General features: G+C 45.6%; 3 protein-coding genes across 5 annotated transcripts; 1 reads left to right on the top strand and 2 right to left on the bottom strand.

The window, feature by feature from the left end:
• Positions 1–7: 7 nt before the first annotated feature.
• Positions 8–2,409, bottom strand: LOC115771195 (TOX high mobility group box family member 4). 3 transcript variants are annotated; one of them, XM_030716793.1, is made up of 2 exons: positions 1,125–1,558; positions 8–1,006 (listed from the first exon to the last, which is right to left on the bottom strand). In XM_030716793.1, the coding sequence occupies exons 1-2, from the start codon at positions 1,137–1,139 to the stop codon at positions 287–289; spliced, it is 735 nt and encodes a 244-aa protein (XP_030572653.1). In that variant the 5' UTR covers positions 1,140–1,558; the 3' UTR covers positions 8–286. The 3 variants fall into 3 exon arrangements, with proteins under 3 accessions (XP_030572653.1, XP_030572652.1, XP_030572651.1); XM_030716792.1 differs by having other exon boundaries at positions 1,281–1,558; XM_030716791.1 differs by lacking the exon at positions 1,125–1,558 and adding an exon at positions 2,046–2,409 and having other exon boundaries at positions 9–1,006.
• Positions 2,410–2,484: 75 nt separating this feature from the next.
• On the top strand, positions 2,485–17,809 carry LOC115771191 (2-oxoglutarate dehydrogenase-like, mitochondrial). The gene is made up of 9 exons (XM_030716785.1): positions 2,485–2,774; positions 2,840–4,214; positions 4,277–4,604; positions 4,672–4,744; positions 4,804–5,929; positions 5,994–6,148; positions 6,397–7,294; positions 7,357–7,511; positions 17,062–17,809. The coding sequence occupies exons 2-9, from the start codon at positions 3,987–3,989 to the stop codon at positions 17,786–17,788; spliced, it is 3,690 nt and encodes a 1,229-aa protein (XP_030572645.1). The 5' UTR covers positions 2,485–2,774; positions 2,840–3,986; the 3' UTR covers positions 17,789–17,809.
• LOC115771193 (AF4/FMR2 family member 4) lies at positions 11,000–13,943 on the bottom strand. Its single transcript, XM_030716788.1, has one exon. It carries the CDS (start codon positions 13,544–13,546, stop codon positions 11,441–11,443), a length of 2,106 nt encoding a protein of 701 aa, XP_030572648.1. The 5' UTR covers positions 13,547–13,943; the 3' UTR covers positions 11,000–11,440.
• Positions 17,810–17,880: the final 71 nt, after the last annotated feature.

Below are 17,880 nucleotides of genomic sequence, written 5' to 3'. Positions count from 1 at the left end.
TATATATGTAAAATTGTGTTCTCATTTTATTTATAAATGCATAAATACTAAGCATGTGTATAAAAACAATGCGCAGACACGAATTTAAATGTGCGCGCCATTTTGTCTGTGCCATATTCCAGTGTTCCAAATGTTGTTTGTATTTTTTTGACAGCTGGCAACGCTGCGCTTGCGTGCCAAACAGCTGTTCGGCGATTGTGTTTTATTAGCTACGTTTTATTGTTGTTTTTTTTTTCTTTTTTTTTTTTTAGTTAATACCTACAAGTGCGACAACTAAGTACAGTTACTACGTGGGCGAGTTTTGCAGCGAACGCGCCCACTCCGTAAACACATTGCGACAATGTATGACAACGCACTCATTACTGCAATATTCGTCCTCCCAATCGGGATTTATTATCGCCGGCTTATTGCATTGTTCGCGCGTACATTTTTGCACGGCAGCCGCTTCCGTTAGCAGCTGTATTTGATCCGAGGGCGGCGGCAGCGGCGCTTGCGCCACAGCTGGCTCAGCAGCGACGGCGGCCACTGCGGCTGCTGCTAGCGGCTCCTCTTTGCTGGGCAGGGCTTCGGCCGGCGACGGCTGCTCTGCGGGCGGCTGTTGTTGTTGCTGAGCTTCAGCTGCGTCGGCTTGCTGCTGGCTGCGCTGATAATCGCGCAGTTGTCGCACATATTCGCGCTTGTCCAGCTCGTGCCGCTGATCGTAGACGTTCTTCTGCTTTTCGTCCATGGACTCCCACATGTTGAGCGCTATGGCCGTGATCTGCTCCAGCGTGCAGGCGGGATTCTGTTGCTTGATGGCCGTCATCGTGTCGCGAAAGAAGAGAGCGTACGGCGCGAGCGGCTTGGCGGGCGCCTGTTGTGGCAGCTGCTGCTGCGGCTGTTGATTTGTTGTCATCTGGTTGCTGGTGTAGCTGCTGGGCGTATCGTAGTCCATGTGCTCCTCCTCGTCGTCGTCATTAACCAGCGTGGAGTGATCCAGGCTGCTTAGCCTACTTATTCGCCGTGACTGCAATGAAAAAACACCAATTGTAAGAGACACATTCAAGTTTTTATTAACAAACTAATATCTGGGCATTTAGTATATATATGTATATGTATGTATGTATATAGTTCGGGCGGCTCACTAGCAACTTCTTCATCTGGGCGGCGGCTGTTGAATTATAAATCAAATGACAAGCAAACTAAATGTATTTAATCGCCTCGCGTCCCCAGCTACTACTCTATATTAGACAAAACGTATGTACGTATGTTTGTACATGTGCTTTGTGCATAACACGTACGGCTCTGTGGAGGCGCATATGGTTGTTGGGCGCGCAGAGAGACGCGGCAGACGCGTTGCGTCCACACAACCTGCTGGTTGAGTGTGTGCGTGCGTGCGTCTGTCCGTGTGTGTGTATGTGTTTGTTTGTGTGCGTGTTGTTTGTTGATAAGCGTTTGCGATGCCTTTTGCTGTTAATTGTTGTTGCTTTGTATCGATAACCCTCATGCGCTTACTGATGCCATCATCTAGGGCTGGCGGGCACACACTCACACACACACACACACACACGCGCGACACGCACACGTACACACACTAATACAAATCGAAGAGAAGCGCAGCTCCACTTGAACGCTTCCAATTGGGCGCTTTTTCAACTATTATAAAACGATTATCAAACTGATATCCAGTTGCGAGCCCCTTCATTAATGCATTTACTCAGCTGGAAAACCATTCGATTCAGTTGAATCCAGTAAATATCGTTTAAAATATCAGTTTGTTGCGGCAGCCCGACATCGTTTGGCTCCTGCTGCCGGCTCCTGCTCTGGCTATTGAAGTATGCGACAATCTTGAATGATTTTATTCAGAAGTAGATAAGTTAACAATAAATTATTAAACACAAGCCTTAGACTTTCTACAACCGTTTACAAAAAAAAAAAGAAGCAAAAATAACGCAATCGCAGCAATTGTTATATTTACAAAAGGACGCGCACTTTGTTTGGACCCTACGTCTCGCTCATCTGGACTAGGGGCAGCTCCTAGATCCTGGTCGAGCTCTTGAACTTACAGCAGTTTGTTGTTGTGTCTGATCCACGGGGGTTTCATTCATCTCGAACACTTCGTCACCGAATGAGGGTGTGTGAAATTGATTCATAGCTGCGTCAATTGTTTCAGTTGGTGTTTATATTTATACCAATAATAATAAACAAATCAGTTTTGTACCCAGCGTGGACTTTTGTGTCGTCCAGTTGCAGTGTTTTCTAAGTGTTGGGCAATTGCATCTGACAGTTTTTGCCAGCACTTATTTTGTGAAAGTATGACCAACACGTCGTTAGATACTTAATACCATATACACAGCAACAGTTGCCGCACAATCGTTATTCAATACTGTTGCGTGCGTTTTGCAGCACTCAAACGTTTGGCCGTTAAAATAGTAGGCCTTATATTGGGCAACACAGTTGTATGCGTGTTAGTTTTTTTTTTTTTTTGGAAATTAAATTTTAAGGAAAAATAATAACAAGGAGATATGTCTGCTTTTACAAAATTCAAAATTGTTTCACTGTTCTCATTTTCAGGGCCACGAGTTCAACGTTTCAGTAAAGGTTGTCAAAATGATGGGGGTTCAAAGAAAGATGCCGACAAAAATGGGTCCAGACTTAAAAAAGAACTAAAATTCGATGCTTTTAAATTGTCCAAGGATAAGCTCAATCCAAATTGTTTCGTTAGCGATGCCAATGCAAATTATATGGAATATCTCTTCTCGAAATGGATTAGGAACCCCGATTCTGTACATAAGGTAAAATCAAAAATCATAATACCGTTTCATAAATTATGTATACAGTATATGCGTTTCTATGACAGTCCTGGCAGCTATATTTTAATGACGTTTTGCAAAGTAATAGTGTGGGTAAAGTAGAAAGCTTTTCGAGCACAGCAACTCAAGTAACTGCTGAGCAATCTCCGAATCAAGATACTCTTTCCAAGAACTGTGTCTTGTTTGATGCAGCGCTAGAAAAATTGGGTGAAGTCGATTTTTATGATCTATGCGCCAAACTGGAGACAGCCAAGGCAGCGAAAACTGTTAGGGATAATCCTGTTAAACATAATCCGGAAGACGTTCAAATAACTAATCAGAAAACAGTCTTTGAAAATGTAAGCGATTCCGTTGAGAAAACAGCTCCGAAAGAGAAATCAGAAAACTTAACCAATTCCGTTGGAGTAACTAACCAGAACGAAGGATCAGAAAGTTCAATCGATTCTGTTGAAATAATCGATCAGAAAGATAAATCCAATAGTTCAAACGATTTGGCTGAAATGACTTCGAAGCCGCCATCACAAGAGAAAAGTTACGTGATTGGAACCATAATCCTAAGTCCAATTAACGAAGATTTAACTGGTTCCAAAGATGTAAAAGAGGAAGCTAAGAAACCGAATAACTTAGACAGCATAAAGGTCGTATCCAAACCCAAGCAACAGCAAACCAACAAAAGTACCTCCAATAAAGACAATGTTGAACCGAAGAAACCCGTCGAACTGGCCGAGCATCTGCGAGCTGTGGAACGTGTTAAGGAGGCTTTGAAGGAGAAACCCTTTTGCACGCGCCGAGATTTCATCAAATCGCAGCTGGAGCGCATTGAAAAGCTGAAGGATCAGAAGTCCTTGGCTCGAAAGAAACACGAAGAAAATATCAAAATTGTAGCGAAGACTCCAAAGCCAGAGGAGAAGCCACGCAAATAGAGTTAGAGTTAGAGTCCGAATCTCGGCATGCCTTGTTTCCATATGAACACATAAAACTTCAAAGATGTACAAATTGGTACAAAGCTCTGACAAATAAAAATTTATTTACATTTTAAACCAAAAATAATTCAAATCGCTTAGCATGTTGTAATTCGGAGAAAGTAAAACAAATAAGGAAACAAAAAATACGGATTAGTTGCCGGCCAAATTAATATTTTCTTCAAATTTAACGTGAAGTTTAAACAACTGTTTTAATTCTGCGGGTGCAGCCATGAATCCCAACCAGGGCCGCATCGGGCAAGCAATTTTAGCCCAGGGCCTGAGGCATGAATACTCGCGCTATAATGCAGCCCGGCGATCGCTGGTAATTGCCTCAAAGCTCTATTCGAAAAAGACTCGAACCCCCGATGAATCAGATAGTTTGGCCAACGGCAGCAATGCCATATACATTGACAAATTGTATTCAAAGTGGTCCAAGGATCCCGGCTCTGTGGATCAGGTAAACGAACAAGTTCCGTCACGAATTCTTTGTATGATTATAATTGAAGAATTTCTTGACAGTCCTGGGATGCCTACTTCAGTGGCAAGCCTCGGAGCATATTGTCCTCCCGGCAGCGTCAGCCCAAGAAACGTAAATGGCAACCAACCTCAGTAGCAGAACGTCCCGCATCTTCTGCTCCAAATCCTGCTCCGCAGGCCGATTGGAAATACATAGACGATCATTTGGTCGTACAGGCCATTATCAGAGCCTATCAGACGCGCGGTCATCTGGCTGCTGACCTGGATCCTTTGGGCATTGTGGGACCAACTGGTCATTCTCTCGCCACGGATGACAAGAAGCTGCAAGCCACGCGGGCTGTGCTGCGACAGCATTACTCCTATATCTTCAGTAAGATTTAACTTAAAGATTTCGAGATTTCCAGATCATAACCTGATCCTCCCCTCTCCACACACAGATGATTTGAATGCCCTGTTCAAGCTGCCCAAGTCCACGTTGATTGGTGGCGACGAGGAGTTCCTGCCGCTTAGGTAAGTCCCACAGATTTCTGGCACTATCTTATCTATAGCTATATCTATAATCTTCCCAGAGAAATACTGGATCGCTTGGAACGCGTTTATTGTGGTCATATTGGTGTGGAGTACATGATGATAACGTCGATCTACAAGAGCAACTGGATACGCGAGCAATTTGAGAAGCCCGGCGTGATAAACTTCAAGCCCGAAGAGAAAAAACTGATCCTTGAGCGTCTAACGCGCTCCACAGGCTTTGAGAACTTTCTGGCGAAAAAGTTCAGCTCTGAGAAGCGCTTCGGACTGGAGGGTTGCGATATTATGATACCCGTCATGAAGGAGATCATCGATCAGTCGAACAAGTGTGGCGTCGAGTCCGTCCTCATTGGCATGGCGCATCGTGGACGCCTGAATGTGTTGGCCAATGTCTGTCGCAAGCCCATGAAGGAGATTCTGTCACAATTTCATGGCCTGAGAGCCAGTGACTGGGGCTCTGGTGATGTCAAATACCATTTGGGTTTGTTTACGGAGCGCCTGAATCGGCAGTCCAATAAAAATGTGCGCATCACCGTTGTGGCCAATCCGTCGCATCTGGAGTACGTTAACCCGGTGGTACTGGGCAAGGCACGCGCCGAGATGTTTCTGCGCGGTGATTATCAGGGCAATAAGGTCCTGCCCATGCTGATACACGGAGATGCATCTTTCTGCGGCCAGGGCGTTGTCTACGAGTCCATACACATGTCCGATCTGCCGGCCTACACCACGCACGGAACAATTCATGTGGTGTCCAACAATCAGGTGGGCTTCACCACAGATCCGCGCTTCTCCCGCTCGTCACGCTACTGCACGGATGTTGCCCGCGTTGTCAACGCGCCCATATTCCATGTGAATGCCGACGATCCGGAGGCGTGCGTCCATTGCGCCCGTGTGGCTGCACTTTGGCGGGCGAAATTCCACAAGGATGTGGTCATCGATATTGTCGGCTATCGCCGCAATGGCCACAATGAGGCCGACGAGCCGATGTTCACCCAGCCGCTAATGTACCAGCGCATACGTAAGCTCAAGAACTGCACGGTGCAGTATGCGGAGAAGCTCACCCGGGATGGCGTTATCAAAATGGAGGAATACACGGAAATGGTCAAGAAATATGATACTATCTGTAATGAGGCCTTTGAAGAGTCCAAGAAGATCAAAACATTTAAGGTCAGTCCAACTAACCAAGCTGGAAACAATATAAATTTTAACTGCCATTGTCTATGCCCTGCAGAATTCACACTGGCTGGATTCGCCCTGGTCCGGCTATTTCCAGGGCCGAGATCGTCTAAGGGTGTGCCCAACGGGAGTTAACCTCAAAACTCTACAGCATATTGGCGAAATATATTCCTCGCCGCCGCCAGCTGAACATAAGTTCGAAGTGCACAAGTAAGTTATATGGTATAGAAGCAGAAATTACCCGGCGACGCCCGGCTTAAATGATTTTAGACAGACACCAAGCCAATCTTATTCGTTTGCTAATTATTGAGTAAGCAAATAACTAACAATTATTGCTGAATTTGAACCGGCGACTTCTCGTTTGCTGGTCCGACGCTCAAACAATGGTTTATTATTATTACTCAGTCAGGACAAATTATTACTATGCAACATTCACATGGACTATTTTCTTTCTTCAGAGGCATCTTGCGTATTTTGGGCCTGCGCAAGAACATGGTCAAGGAGAAGATAGCTGATTGGTCGCTGGGTGAGGCGTTTGCCATTGGCACGCTGGTTAAGGATGGCATACATGTGCGCGTATCCGGGCAGGATGTGGAGCGCGGCACGTTCTCGCATCGTCATCATGTGCTGCACCATCAGACCAAGGACAAAGTGCGCTACAATTCGCTGCAGCATCTGTATCCGGATCAGGCGCCCTACGATGTCTGCAACAGCTCGTTGTCGGAGTGCGCCATCTTGGGCTTCGAGACGGGCTATTCAATGGCCAATCCCAACACTCTGGTCATCTGGGAGGCGCAGTTCGGAGACTTCGCCAACACCGCTCAGCCCATCATAGACACCTTCCTTGCCAGTGGCGAGACCAAATGGGTGCGTCAATCCGGCCTGTGTGTGTTCCTGCCCCACAGCATGGAGGGCATGGGCCCCGAACATTCCTCCGGCCGCATGGAACGCTTTCTACAGCTCAGCGACGATGATCCCGACTGTTTTCCGGACATGTGCGATGCGGACCTTGTGGCCCGCCAGCTGATGAACACCAATTGGATTGTGACCAATGTGACGACGCCAGCGAATCTCTTCCATGTATTGCGGCGTCAGGTGGCCCTGGGTTTCCGCAAGCCGTTAATCAATTTCTCGCCCAAATCTGTGCTACGTCATCCGAAGGCGCGCAGTCCTTTCCGGGACTTTAACGAGTGCAGCTCGTTCCAGCGTATCATACCCGATACGGGTAAGGCCGGCGAAAATCCGGATTGCGTCAAACAGTTGGTTTTCTGCTCTGGCAAGGTATACTACGATCTGCTCAAGGAGCGTGAAGATCACGAGCAGGAATCAACTTGCGCCCTTGTGCGAGTGGAGCAGGTAACTTGACTTTGGAACTTAATCAATAAAATGATGTAATATTCATTTGAATTGGTTTACAGGTCTGCCCGTTTCCCTATGATCTGATCCTGGAGCAGATAAATAAGTATAAAGGTGCAGAGCTCGTCTGGTTCCAGGAGGAGCACAAGAACCAAGGTGCCTGGAGCTATATCCAGCCACGCTTCGACACAACCATTCTGAAGATGGAGGGCGAAAGGTAAGTGTGACTTTTCAGTGCTTTAGCAGCAGCTCGTATTTCACTTGTATAACAGGGTTGTCACCTGCCATTTTCCAACGTTTTGGCAATCTTTAGTCTTTGGTTTATCCGAACGTTTCGCTAAATGCCAAGGCGCAATGCCAGGCCTTGGTCTACTGCCACGTCGCCAAATGATTCAGGTGCGACGCGCCTTCAAATTGTTCGATTGATGCCCGATTCTCTGCGTTGTCGGTGACGAGTTTTGCCAGCGCCAAAACGCTTGCCATGATTCAAAATGGCGTCGGGCCACATGACGCCATATCGTGCAGAGGCAGCAGTTGACACCAAAAGCAACTATTAGCTGATTTTTCACATTAATCGATTTTCGAATCAGAAAACCCCAAAGCGAAACGTGTGCCAAGCAACGTCCGTCGCCCCCAAAAACATCGCGACAATCCTCCGGCAAAGCCGACTAGCTATATACCCTGTAAATAGATGTGAGCAAAGCGAGTACCTCATTTGATAGTCGCTGGACTATCATACTTTATGACAAACTTTTTGTGAGTTAGAACTTTGAGACTACATTTCGTATAATCTCTGATATTCAGCTTAATTTGCAAGTTTTGAAGCAAACTTTTTGTGAGTTAGTTTAATGGAAACTTGGATATTACAATTTGTGTAAGTTATTCATATAGTCTCTGCGATTGAACAGAAATAACTTATAATGTAAAGAAATCAATAGAAATTTCCTATTTCATATAACGTGGATGATTCTTTTGGATTTTAGCTTAACCTAATTGGCAGTTCCATGATTCAAAGAAATCTTTTCCTGCGTTAGCTTGATGAGAACTTGGATACTAAATTTCGTATAAGTTATTTACGAGAGACCATTTAAGTTTCATATAATATTACATATGTGCTATACTTTATCAAATGCGTATATACCCCACTGACACGCTCAGTATTTACAGGGTATGCAAGAAGAAGAAAAACGCTTGAAGGCTGATCTGTCTGCTCCTCCCATTAGATTTATAGAGAATGCGCGTATTTTGTAAACATTTAAAAATATTTCACGTCAGATTAATGTTTGGCCTTTCTTCTAGTGATCTCTTGGAAAGTTTTTTCTCATTTTTTTGTATTTTTCGATTTTTTGATTTGACCTTGCCAAAGTTCATGTGTTGATGCAACATTATTTCTTTGATTTCGCTGAGTAATTTGTAGAGAAATGCTGCCATTCTCTGTGATTGCGATAAATGGCAGCATGTTGGCCATTTGAAGGCTCCAATAATTATTTTCAATTTGGTTTTTGCGTTGTTAGTAATTAGCCTGGCCTCGCTCTCTCAGCTATGCACTTTGAACAAATTGCGAGACAGACATCTCGACGTGCTTGTGGTTGTGGTTGTCGCTGTGGATGTCCATGTCGCTGTCGCATGAAACTAGCGCAAGGAACTTGGCACAGTTTTTAGTCGGCGTTTGATACTAAACAAATCCCTCTCCCTCCTTCCGCCCGCACTTGTAGCGTCTCGCTCTTTCGGCCCGGTTTTTATATTGAATTTAGCATTTGTGCCGTTGCCATTTCTTATAGAATTCGACATTAAATTTAATGTGGCGACATATATGTTACATATATCGCCTATGCGCTAGTCGGCCTGCTAATGGTTCGCTAAATTTGTGCGCTGATTTATGGAAATTTTCTGTGGTCCCCAAAAAGTGCTACAAAGTTGTTTCCCTAAACATACGGAGGCCTCGAGCGGAACATTTCGCACTGCAGAAATTCACGAAGAAACAGAAAAAAAAACGAAATCTAAACATTTCGACATTTTTCGAGATTTTATTAACAATTTCAACTTTGATCAGACAAAATTTTAGGTTAAATTACGAAATTTTTGAATTAAACTAGCGAGGGATCCACTTTTTTTTCTTCAAATTTTTGAGTTTAGTTTACCAACCTTTCTGCACCTGATAAAAATTGTATTTATAGATAGTGGAAATTGATGAAAAACTTAATAATCGTTAAAGTAGAATGCATTTTATAGAGTAGATATTATAGTAGAATTTTCATGATCCTTAGTTATGAGTTTGAATCCGAAAAGCCCAACTTATCTTTGATTCCAATTTTGCGAAAACTGTGAAAAGCTCTCTCATATGATTTTTCACAAAAATCTTTGATCTCCCAACCGATTGGATGGTTAACAAATAAGTTTCCTATGAATATTCGTTTCCGCGAATATTCCACGCTTGCGGGTGAATCTGTTTTTAATAACTGAAGCGCTTACTAAATATGTTCTTTTCGAAATAATTTTGAAGGCGATCTTACCTTTTAAGCTGAGCGCTGATTATCAATTGAATAGGTTTGTCTAGAGCTGTATAAACATTTCTTCAATTAAAACATAATATCCACAACTTACCTCCCAAGCGAGAAGCATTCACAATGTTTTTATCTAGATATGATTTTCAATGTGCATGAAATTGTGCATGTCTCTGTTTATAATTCAATTATGCACTAAGCATATATATATATACATATATATATTCTTAATCGCGTCTGCTCAATGTTGCCAGCCATCAGAATTGAATGAAAAGCGCCGGGCACACAAAGACGCGCTGTTAAATCCCAGGAATGTAGCATATTTGCCAGACTATCTCATATATAAGTACCAACATATGTATGTGGCATATGGGTACTAGAATATACTATATATATAATAGATATTTTCATGTCTATTTCTTTGTTGTTTGTTGTTGTCAGCGCAAATGAAATGTGTTCTTGTACCAAAGGCAAGGCAATAATTTTGAGGGATTTCTCTACCAAGCGATGCCTTGGCAATCAATTATGAGAAAGGCCCCGCAACGTTTGGCAAAAATTGTTGTCGCTTTTGTTTTTCTAAAGTGTCTCGATTTTTGGTTAAATGCATTACGCCAAAGTTTTATTAATGACACGCATTTCTCTGCCACATCTCAGGGATGCGAACGCAGACGTTGATGGAGTGGGCGAGCGATAAATGCCCGATTTTCTGTTCATTAGTGTATATAGATAAGATATGGCAAAGCTGGCCGGAGAGCTATATAGCCTGAGGCCTATTTATAAAACCGACGACCCTGTGGGGCAAAAGGCACAAAAGCGGGGAAGGGCGAACCACGGGCACAGGTCAGAGATCTGTTGTTCGTCTCGCCTGGGTTTTTTGATTTTATTCATTCATTTCAATATATGATGTTATATATGCACACAGTCGCAAAATCTATAAATATATATTGAATAACAGGGCGGGAGAGCGGCGGGCTTAGGGTAACACGAAAAGAAAAATAAAGCACAACTTTGATATAAACAAATTCATAAAAATTTTATGAGTAATTGTGCTCAAAATTCTTGCTGTTCGTTCTTTCAATGTGATGATGTAAATAATACGAAATGCGCATAGTTGAAATATTTGGTTCTCTTTATTTAACATTTGATTTCATTGTTTGTTTTTGAATTTGTTTTTTTTTATTTTTATAAATATATATTTTGGTTTTTTGCTTAAATGGTAAACTAAACTTTTAAACGAAAGGCAACGTGAAATTTTATAACAAATTCGTTACTTTTGAGCGAAACGCTCGCTACTCGTTACTCGCCACTCGTTACTTTGCAGCGAGCAACAACAGTTGAACAAGTCGCTGAATCCTTGGAATAATTTACGTACATAAAAAATTAGAACTAACACTAGGATATAGAGCTAAACTAACAAATACATATACATATATTTACAGGTTATTAAACTAGCTAGAGACAAACACTATAAGTTAACTGAATGTCATGCCTGAGATCCTTAAAAAAATTCCATTGTTGCGTGAACAAGCAAAATTTTTCTAATTCCACTCAAAACTCTTGGGGGTTAAGGGCGACGAACACAATCCGGAGGACACACTTACACAGATTTATTGCTGCTTCAATTTGGGCGCGATTATATGGATTAGACCATGTTCCAGATGCTGTAGCTGCGCGCTCGTCGCTCCTCCTCGACGACCTGCTCGTAGTCAATGTCCAGATACTCTTTGCCCACAAACTTCACCTTGCGTCCCGTGTACTTCTTGATATAGCTTATATGGGCGGGCACCTCTTTGCCCTCGATGTCGAGCTTATACGAAATGCTGGTGATGCGCTCCAGGATGCGTCCACGCTTCCAGCGCACCTGGGTCTTGCGATATCGTTCCGCATAGAGCACCAAGTCGCCAATTTTATATTCGCGCACATGCAGGCAGGATTTCAGCGGTTTCGGTGGCTCCGTTTCCAGCGGCTCCGGCTCAGCGTCCGCCTCATCATCTGTTACGTAGGCAATGGCCTTTTCGATTGTCTCAATCTCGTCCAGCTTGGGCTCCGGCTCCGGCTCCTGCTGCATGAAGAATGTGTCGCCAATGGAGAGGCGTCGCTTTTGCCGCTTGATGATCACCTTCTTCTTGATCTGGCGCGGCTTTTTGGCTGCTGGCGCTCTGGCAGCTTCCGCTGCCTCCTTGTCTGCTTCCGTTTCCGGCTCAAGGGGCAGCTCGAGTTGCGTTTCATTTGTGATTTCTGGAACTTGCTCATTTTCCTGCTGCTGCTGCTCTGTGGCTGTTGTGGCTGTGGCTGCTGCCGCCTGCTCCTTGCTTGGCTTGCTCTGTTTCTTGGGCGGCGTTTGCTTGTTGAGTCGATTCGCCAGATCCCCGATCTTGTTCTTATCCTTGAGTATGTTGTTCAGCTTGACCGAATCGGTCGACTGGATCAGCTTCTCCTTGCCCTTGTCTATGGAACTCTTGCGCACCAGTTTCTTGAGATGCGGCGATCTCTTTTTGGCCACCACCAAATCGGCTTCATCGTGCCGCTGCTCAACCGTCTCAATCTTGACGGGCTGCACGGGACCCGCAACTACTTTCAGCTCCGGCATGGCGGCTAGACTGTTGCTGGGCTGCGCCTGTGCGTTGTCTTTTGTAGCAGCGACTATCGGAGGTTGTTGCTCTTGTTGTTGTTGCTGCTCTTGTTGTTGTTGCTGCTCTTGTTGTTGTTGTTGTGGCGATGACTCTTCGTGCGACACTTCGCTCAATGTCGCTGCTATTTGTGGCGTCGCGGCGAATGCAACATCAACGGGGGCGTCTTCAATGTCAACGCCGACAACCACCTGTTGGGGCAGGCTAATTGACGACCGATTAATGGGTTCCTTGCACTGGCTCTGGATTGCACTAGCAACTGTTGCAGCTGTTATTGTTGATGTGGCTCCTACTGCTCCTACTGCTGCTGCTGTTGCTCCTGTTGCTGCTGCTGTTGCTGCTGGCACCACCAGCACCGTTTCACCCACCAATTCGGCTAGTTTGAGGCTGTTCCGTCTGCTTTGCTCGATGCCTGTTGCTCGATTGCTGTCGCAACCATCGATTGGCAATTGTTTTGGCGCCGCTTGCGATGTTGCTGCTGCTGCTGTCGCCTCGGTTGCTGCTGTCGCCCCTGCTCCTGGCAGCGTCTCGGCGCTTTTGGCAGTTGGCTTCGTTGCGCTTTTGGCAGTGTCTGCATGGCTGTTGTTGACCTTTGCAGTTACAAGTTGTTCATTTGTTGTCGTTGTCGCCTGTTGCAGTTGTGGCCGAGCTGCTGTCGCCGAGCTCTGATTGCTGCCGGAAGTTGTTGCTGTTGCTGCTGCTGTCGCGCTGCTCATTAATCTTTGCTTCTTCTTGCGCTTGACAATCGCTTCCGAGTCGGAGGGTCGCCTTTGTATTAGTGCATCGATCTGCACGGGCTCCGGCTTAATCTTGGATGGCTCCACGACCGCAATCGATGCACGTCGTGGATTCCTCACCTTGACAATTATTTTCTTTTTAGTGGCGCTCTTGGACGTCTCTGCCGGCTGTGTGGCTGACTCAGCTGGCAGTGCTGCTGCTGTTGGGGAGCTTGCCTCCACGCCCTCCACAGGCTGCTGCTGCAGCTGCTCCTTGACTGATGCTGCAGGCGTTACCATTGCTTCCGCTTCCTTGGGCTGCATTTCGACAGCTGTTGCTGCTGTGTCTGCCTTGTGGAGCTGCTCCTCGTTTGCTGTTGCTTTCTTGGCTTGCTCTCTCATGTCTGTTGCTTCTGTGGCTGCCTCTCTAGACTTCTCCTGGGGCTGTTCATGGTTTACTGTTGCTGTTGCAGCTGCTTCCTTGTGCTGCTCCTTGGCTGATGGTGCTGCGGCGACTGCCTCCTTGACTGGCTCTTTTTCCTTTGGCTTCGACTTGAGTTCATTTTGCACCTTTGCTAGGAACTCCAATTTGGCTTGTATTTTTGCGTTTTCTGTTGCTCTTGATTTAAGTTCTGCAGTGGCAGCTGTTATATGCTGCTCCCGCTGCTGTTTCTCATTAGATGTGCTCCTTGGAGTTTCCTCTGCTGGCTTTTTCAGATTCTCCAGGACCGCACCAGTTTCTTCTTTGTCCTGTGCCTGCTCCTCAATCGCTTTGCTTGCAGTTGCATCCTTTGCTTGCATCTGCTCCCGCTCCTTGTCCTCGTCTGCTTCGTTGAAGTAGCTGCGCCTGCGAACTTTCTTTATAAAACGAAATTGCACTGGCTCCGCCTCCGCTGCCGCCGCCCCTGTCGCTGCCGTCGCTTCCGCCGCTGACGTTATCGCTGGCGGTCCGAGCCACTTCTCGCCGGCTGCCTCCGCTTCGCTCTCCGTGCTGTACTGCTTGAGCACGCCCTTGACCTCGCTGAGAGCGCCCGAAATGCGCGCCTTTAGCTTGTTGAGGCGCTCGATAACATCCTCCGGCTTCTCCTCGACCGACTCCTGCGAGCGCATGCGCCGCTGGCGTCGCAAACGCGTGCGCTCCGGCAGCAGAGAGTCCACATCGATTGAGATGTCGTCACGAGATGTGGAGCTGCGCTTTATATCACCCAGCAGCGGACGCGATGTGGCTGCTGTGGGCACAGCCCCAGACACATCACGTATACGACTCGTTAGACCCACGACGGGAGCAACTGTTGCTGGCGTTGCTGTTGTTGCTGTTGCTGTTGCTGCTGTGCTGGACAGACGACTCGATAGAGTTTCTGGCAGGCGAGCTGTGCTCTTCAGTAGCTCATACTTCATGTCGCCTCCCTGGTTGCCGTTGTTGTTGCTGTTGCTGTTGCTCTCATCCAGCTCCGCTGACGGCTGCTCGATTTGCTCGCTAAAAATGTCAGCAGCTGCGGCTGTTGTTTCACTATCGTCAACCGCTTTGGTCAGAGTCATGTCCGCACATTCACCGACCACCTGCTCAACCGACGGCTGTTGCTCGCTGCTCCAAAGGTTACCCGTGCTGCTCGTAGGCGTAACAATCAACTGCTCAATCAGCTGCGCCAATAGCTCCACCAAATCGAGATCCAAAAGCGAAGCACGATTCTTGCCCTCGTCTAGCAACACGCGCAGCGCACTCTTGAAGGATTCTATAGACGCTGATTCGTTAACGGGTGGGATGATTACGTATGGCGTCTGATGCTGACCATCCACTTGCTCTGACGACGATTCGCGCGCGTCTGACTGGCGTTGCTGTCGATTGGAGGCGTTTGGCACGGCCATTGTTTGATTCTGCTCAGTGGGCAAGCATATTGACTGCCGCTCTTTAGTCATATTTAGCTCATTATGAGCTGTTGCCGCCGTCGCCTCTAAATTGTTGCTTTGCTCGCATACTATGCGTTTATTTTTGGCCATATTCATGGCGTCGCCATCGCTATTGTTGTTATTGTTATTGTTGCTGTTGCTGTTGTTGTTGTCATGTCGCCACCCGAAGGCGTCATTAAAATTTTCCGCCTGTTGCTGCTCAATTTCCTTTTGCTCGCCAACGACAACGCCTTCGGCTTCCACGTTCAAGTTTAATGTTTGCTCGCGAGCGTTGAGTTCATTATCAAATGCCGCCTTCCGTACATCATCATCAACATCATTATGATGATGAGCATCATCATCATTATCGTTGACAGCATCAACAGTCAAAGGCAGGTCTATTTTAGTGCTCATATTGTGGCTCGCCTGCGTCATTGTTGTTGTTGCTGTTGTCGCTCGTGTTGTTGGTGTGGGCACCACATCCGCTCGCAGCGATGTTGTTGTTGTTTTTGTTGCTGCTGTTGCCCCGTTTTCATTTCCATTGGCATATTGCGGCTCCTTACAGCTAAGCTGATTATTGGTAAAGCTAACAAATTGTTTTTTAATTGTGGGAAATACGTTAAGCATCGTCGACCTTGACGTAGACACGGTTGGTCTGCTCTCCCACAACGTGCTCATCGATTGAGCTGCATAATTGAAATTCCTCTTGGTTAATTGGCATAGCAGAGGAAATCTGTGCATGTGAATCACTTGCTCGGGAAATCTATTGGGTATTATGTGTAGGGTATTATTCTCGATCTGTTTGTCAGTGGCATGTGGCTGCTGCTGCACTGGAAATTGTGGTGTGGCATGTTCAGAATCTATATGCCACAGCGGAAATTTTCCAGGCGCAGCCTTTGCAAATCTCGCTTGTTGCTGCGACTGTCGCTGCGGTTGGGCTTGCGGCTGTGGCCTGTGGCACAGCAGCGCCCTCTGTTGCGGAAATCGTTGCTCATCGATTGGCACTTCCGGCAGCGGAAATCCATTCACAATTGCTGTTGACAACATGGCTGACTCAGCCTTATGCTTTATGATGGCGTCAGGCAATATTTGCGTATTATGATGATTATTAGCGACCGATTTGTGGAACGACAACGCCCGCGCGTTTTTATTTTGATTGCTCTGTTGTTGACCTATTTTTGGTTTTGAATTTTGCGTTTATTTATTTTTCAAAATACGCACACGCGCTGCAATTTGTTGCTGCATTCAACATTAGGCTGCAATCCGAACTGGCAAAAAAACGCGGGGCATCTATCAACAAGCAGCAAATAGCTAGACAAATGTTGCCTTGTTGCATATACAGATGCGAAATCAATATAAAAACATAGATTTGCCAATTAATTTTGTGTGCATTTACATGCCGAAGTTTATTTCGTAATCAAAGTCGAACTTTGAATACACTGCGAAGAACCGTGTGTTGCTTAGCAATCATAACTTAATTCTTTGTATACAATGGGGAGAATTTCTAAGTTTTAAAGTTATTTTAGTGCTTTAAATAGCCTGTAACAAAGATAACCAGAACAATGAGTGTACCCTTGTTGGCCCTAGCAAAAGGGTTAAAAACAAAAACATTCCCAGCTCTCTTCTGGCAATTAACACAAATTGTGTCTACAACTACAACATATATGTACATATATATATAGCATGTTGTGTCAGCTTGCCAAATTGTTTTTTGCAGACCACAAAAAAGAAAGATTGGCTAAGAGAGGAAATTAAAAAAGCCCTCGTGCCAAGCAGCGCCACAATCGCATTGTTCAAATATACCTATATATATATATATATATATATATATATATATATATATATATATATGTGTGTGTGGGTATACAAATTATATAGTATGTATGTATATGGGCACACGAGTATTTGTATGTCGCAAGCTCTTGCCAAAAGTTGCCGGCTGTTTTGCGGCAAGCGAAACATAAATAACCAGAGCACAATTTGCTTTAGTTTTGATCCCTTGAAATAATTAAAACGCATTCAACCCACAGCCGTGGCATTACTTATCAGGGACGACCACCAAACTCGGCCTCATCCACCGGGAACAAGGTGCAACATTATTCGGAATATGATGCTATCATGACTGGCCTCTTTGGTGAACTGACCGAAGAGAATAAGAAGCGCATCAAGGAGATCAAGGAGCAGGAGCAAAAAGCGGCCGTCAAACAGTCCGAAGCTAGCTTGGCGAAAGCCAAACAGGCCAAAATGAAGGAGGAGGCCGAAAAGAAGGCGGGCGAAAAGAAGGCGGGCGAAAAGAAGGAGGGAGAAAAGAAGGAGGACCAAACGGCAGGTGCCAAGGGGGCACCACCAGCACCAACAGGAAAAGCTAATCCACCGAAACCGTCCGCAAAGGCAACACCCGCTGCAGCAGCAGGGCCACCAACAGAAACTTCACCCTCACCGGCACGTAAGCCCATGGCAGCAGAGCCACCGACAGAAACTTCACCATCACCGGCACGTAAATCGGCACCAGAAGCACCAACAATGGCTCCATCACCAGCACGCAAGCCTGGACAGGAAAGCGCACCAGGAATGAAACCCAAGTTAGCTCAAAAAGAAGTAATGCCGTCAGATAAATCAAATGATAAGAGAGAAGCACCCAAAAGAGCTGCTGACACAGATAATAAGCAAGATAAGCAAGATGAAAATAAATCTGCTAAGCGATTGAAAAAATCTGAAGATGAAGAGGCTCCCAATGATCCCACAAGCAGCCTGTAAAAGTCGAATGAGGTGAACTAAATTTCAGTTTTGCCGTATTTCGTTTAGAAAAATGCCAAGTATTGTATTTTAACTAAAATTAAAAGTCTTTA

The sequence above is a fragment of the Drosophila novamexicana genome, unplaced genomic scaffold (assembly GCF_003285875.2).
Source record: "Drosophila novamexicana strain 15010-1031.04,08,12 unplaced genomic scaffold, DnovRS2.1 tig00000024-arrow-pilon, whole genome shotgun sequence".
In the NCBI taxonomy this organism is placed as follows: domain Eukaryota; kingdom Metazoa; phylum Arthropoda; class Insecta; order Diptera; family Drosophilidae; genus Drosophila; species Drosophila novamexicana.
Note: the sequence above shows the minus strand (reverse complement) of the source record. Positions and strands in the feature narration are given on the sequence as shown.

Bases quoted from the DNA above. Each gene is read 5' to 3' on its own strand.
- LOC115771195 (XM_030716791.1), bottom strand. From the start codon at position 2,132: ATGAATCAATTTCACACACCCTCATTCGGTGACGAAGTGTTCGAGATG. The intron at 1,007-2,045 runs GTAAGTTCAAGA...TTTTCATTGCAG, and splicing joins AGACACAACAACAAACTGCT to TCACGGCGAATAAGTAGGCT.
- LOC115771193 (XM_030716788.1), bottom strand. From the start codon at position 13,546: ATGAGAGAGCAAGCCAAGAAAGCAACAGCAAACGAGGAGCAGCTCCAC.
- LOC115771191 (XM_030716785.1), top strand. From the start codon at position 3,987: ATGAATCCCAACCAGGGCCGCATCGGGCAAGCAATTTTAGCCCAGGGC. The intron at 4,745-4,803 runs GTAAGTCCCACA...TAATCTTCCCAG, and splicing joins GAGGAGTTCCTGCCGCTTAG to AGAAATACTGGATCGCTTGG. The intron at 7,295-7,356 runs GTAACTTGACTT...ATTGGTTTACAG, and splicing joins CCCTTGTGCGAGTGGAGCAG to GTCTGCCCGTTTCCCTATGA.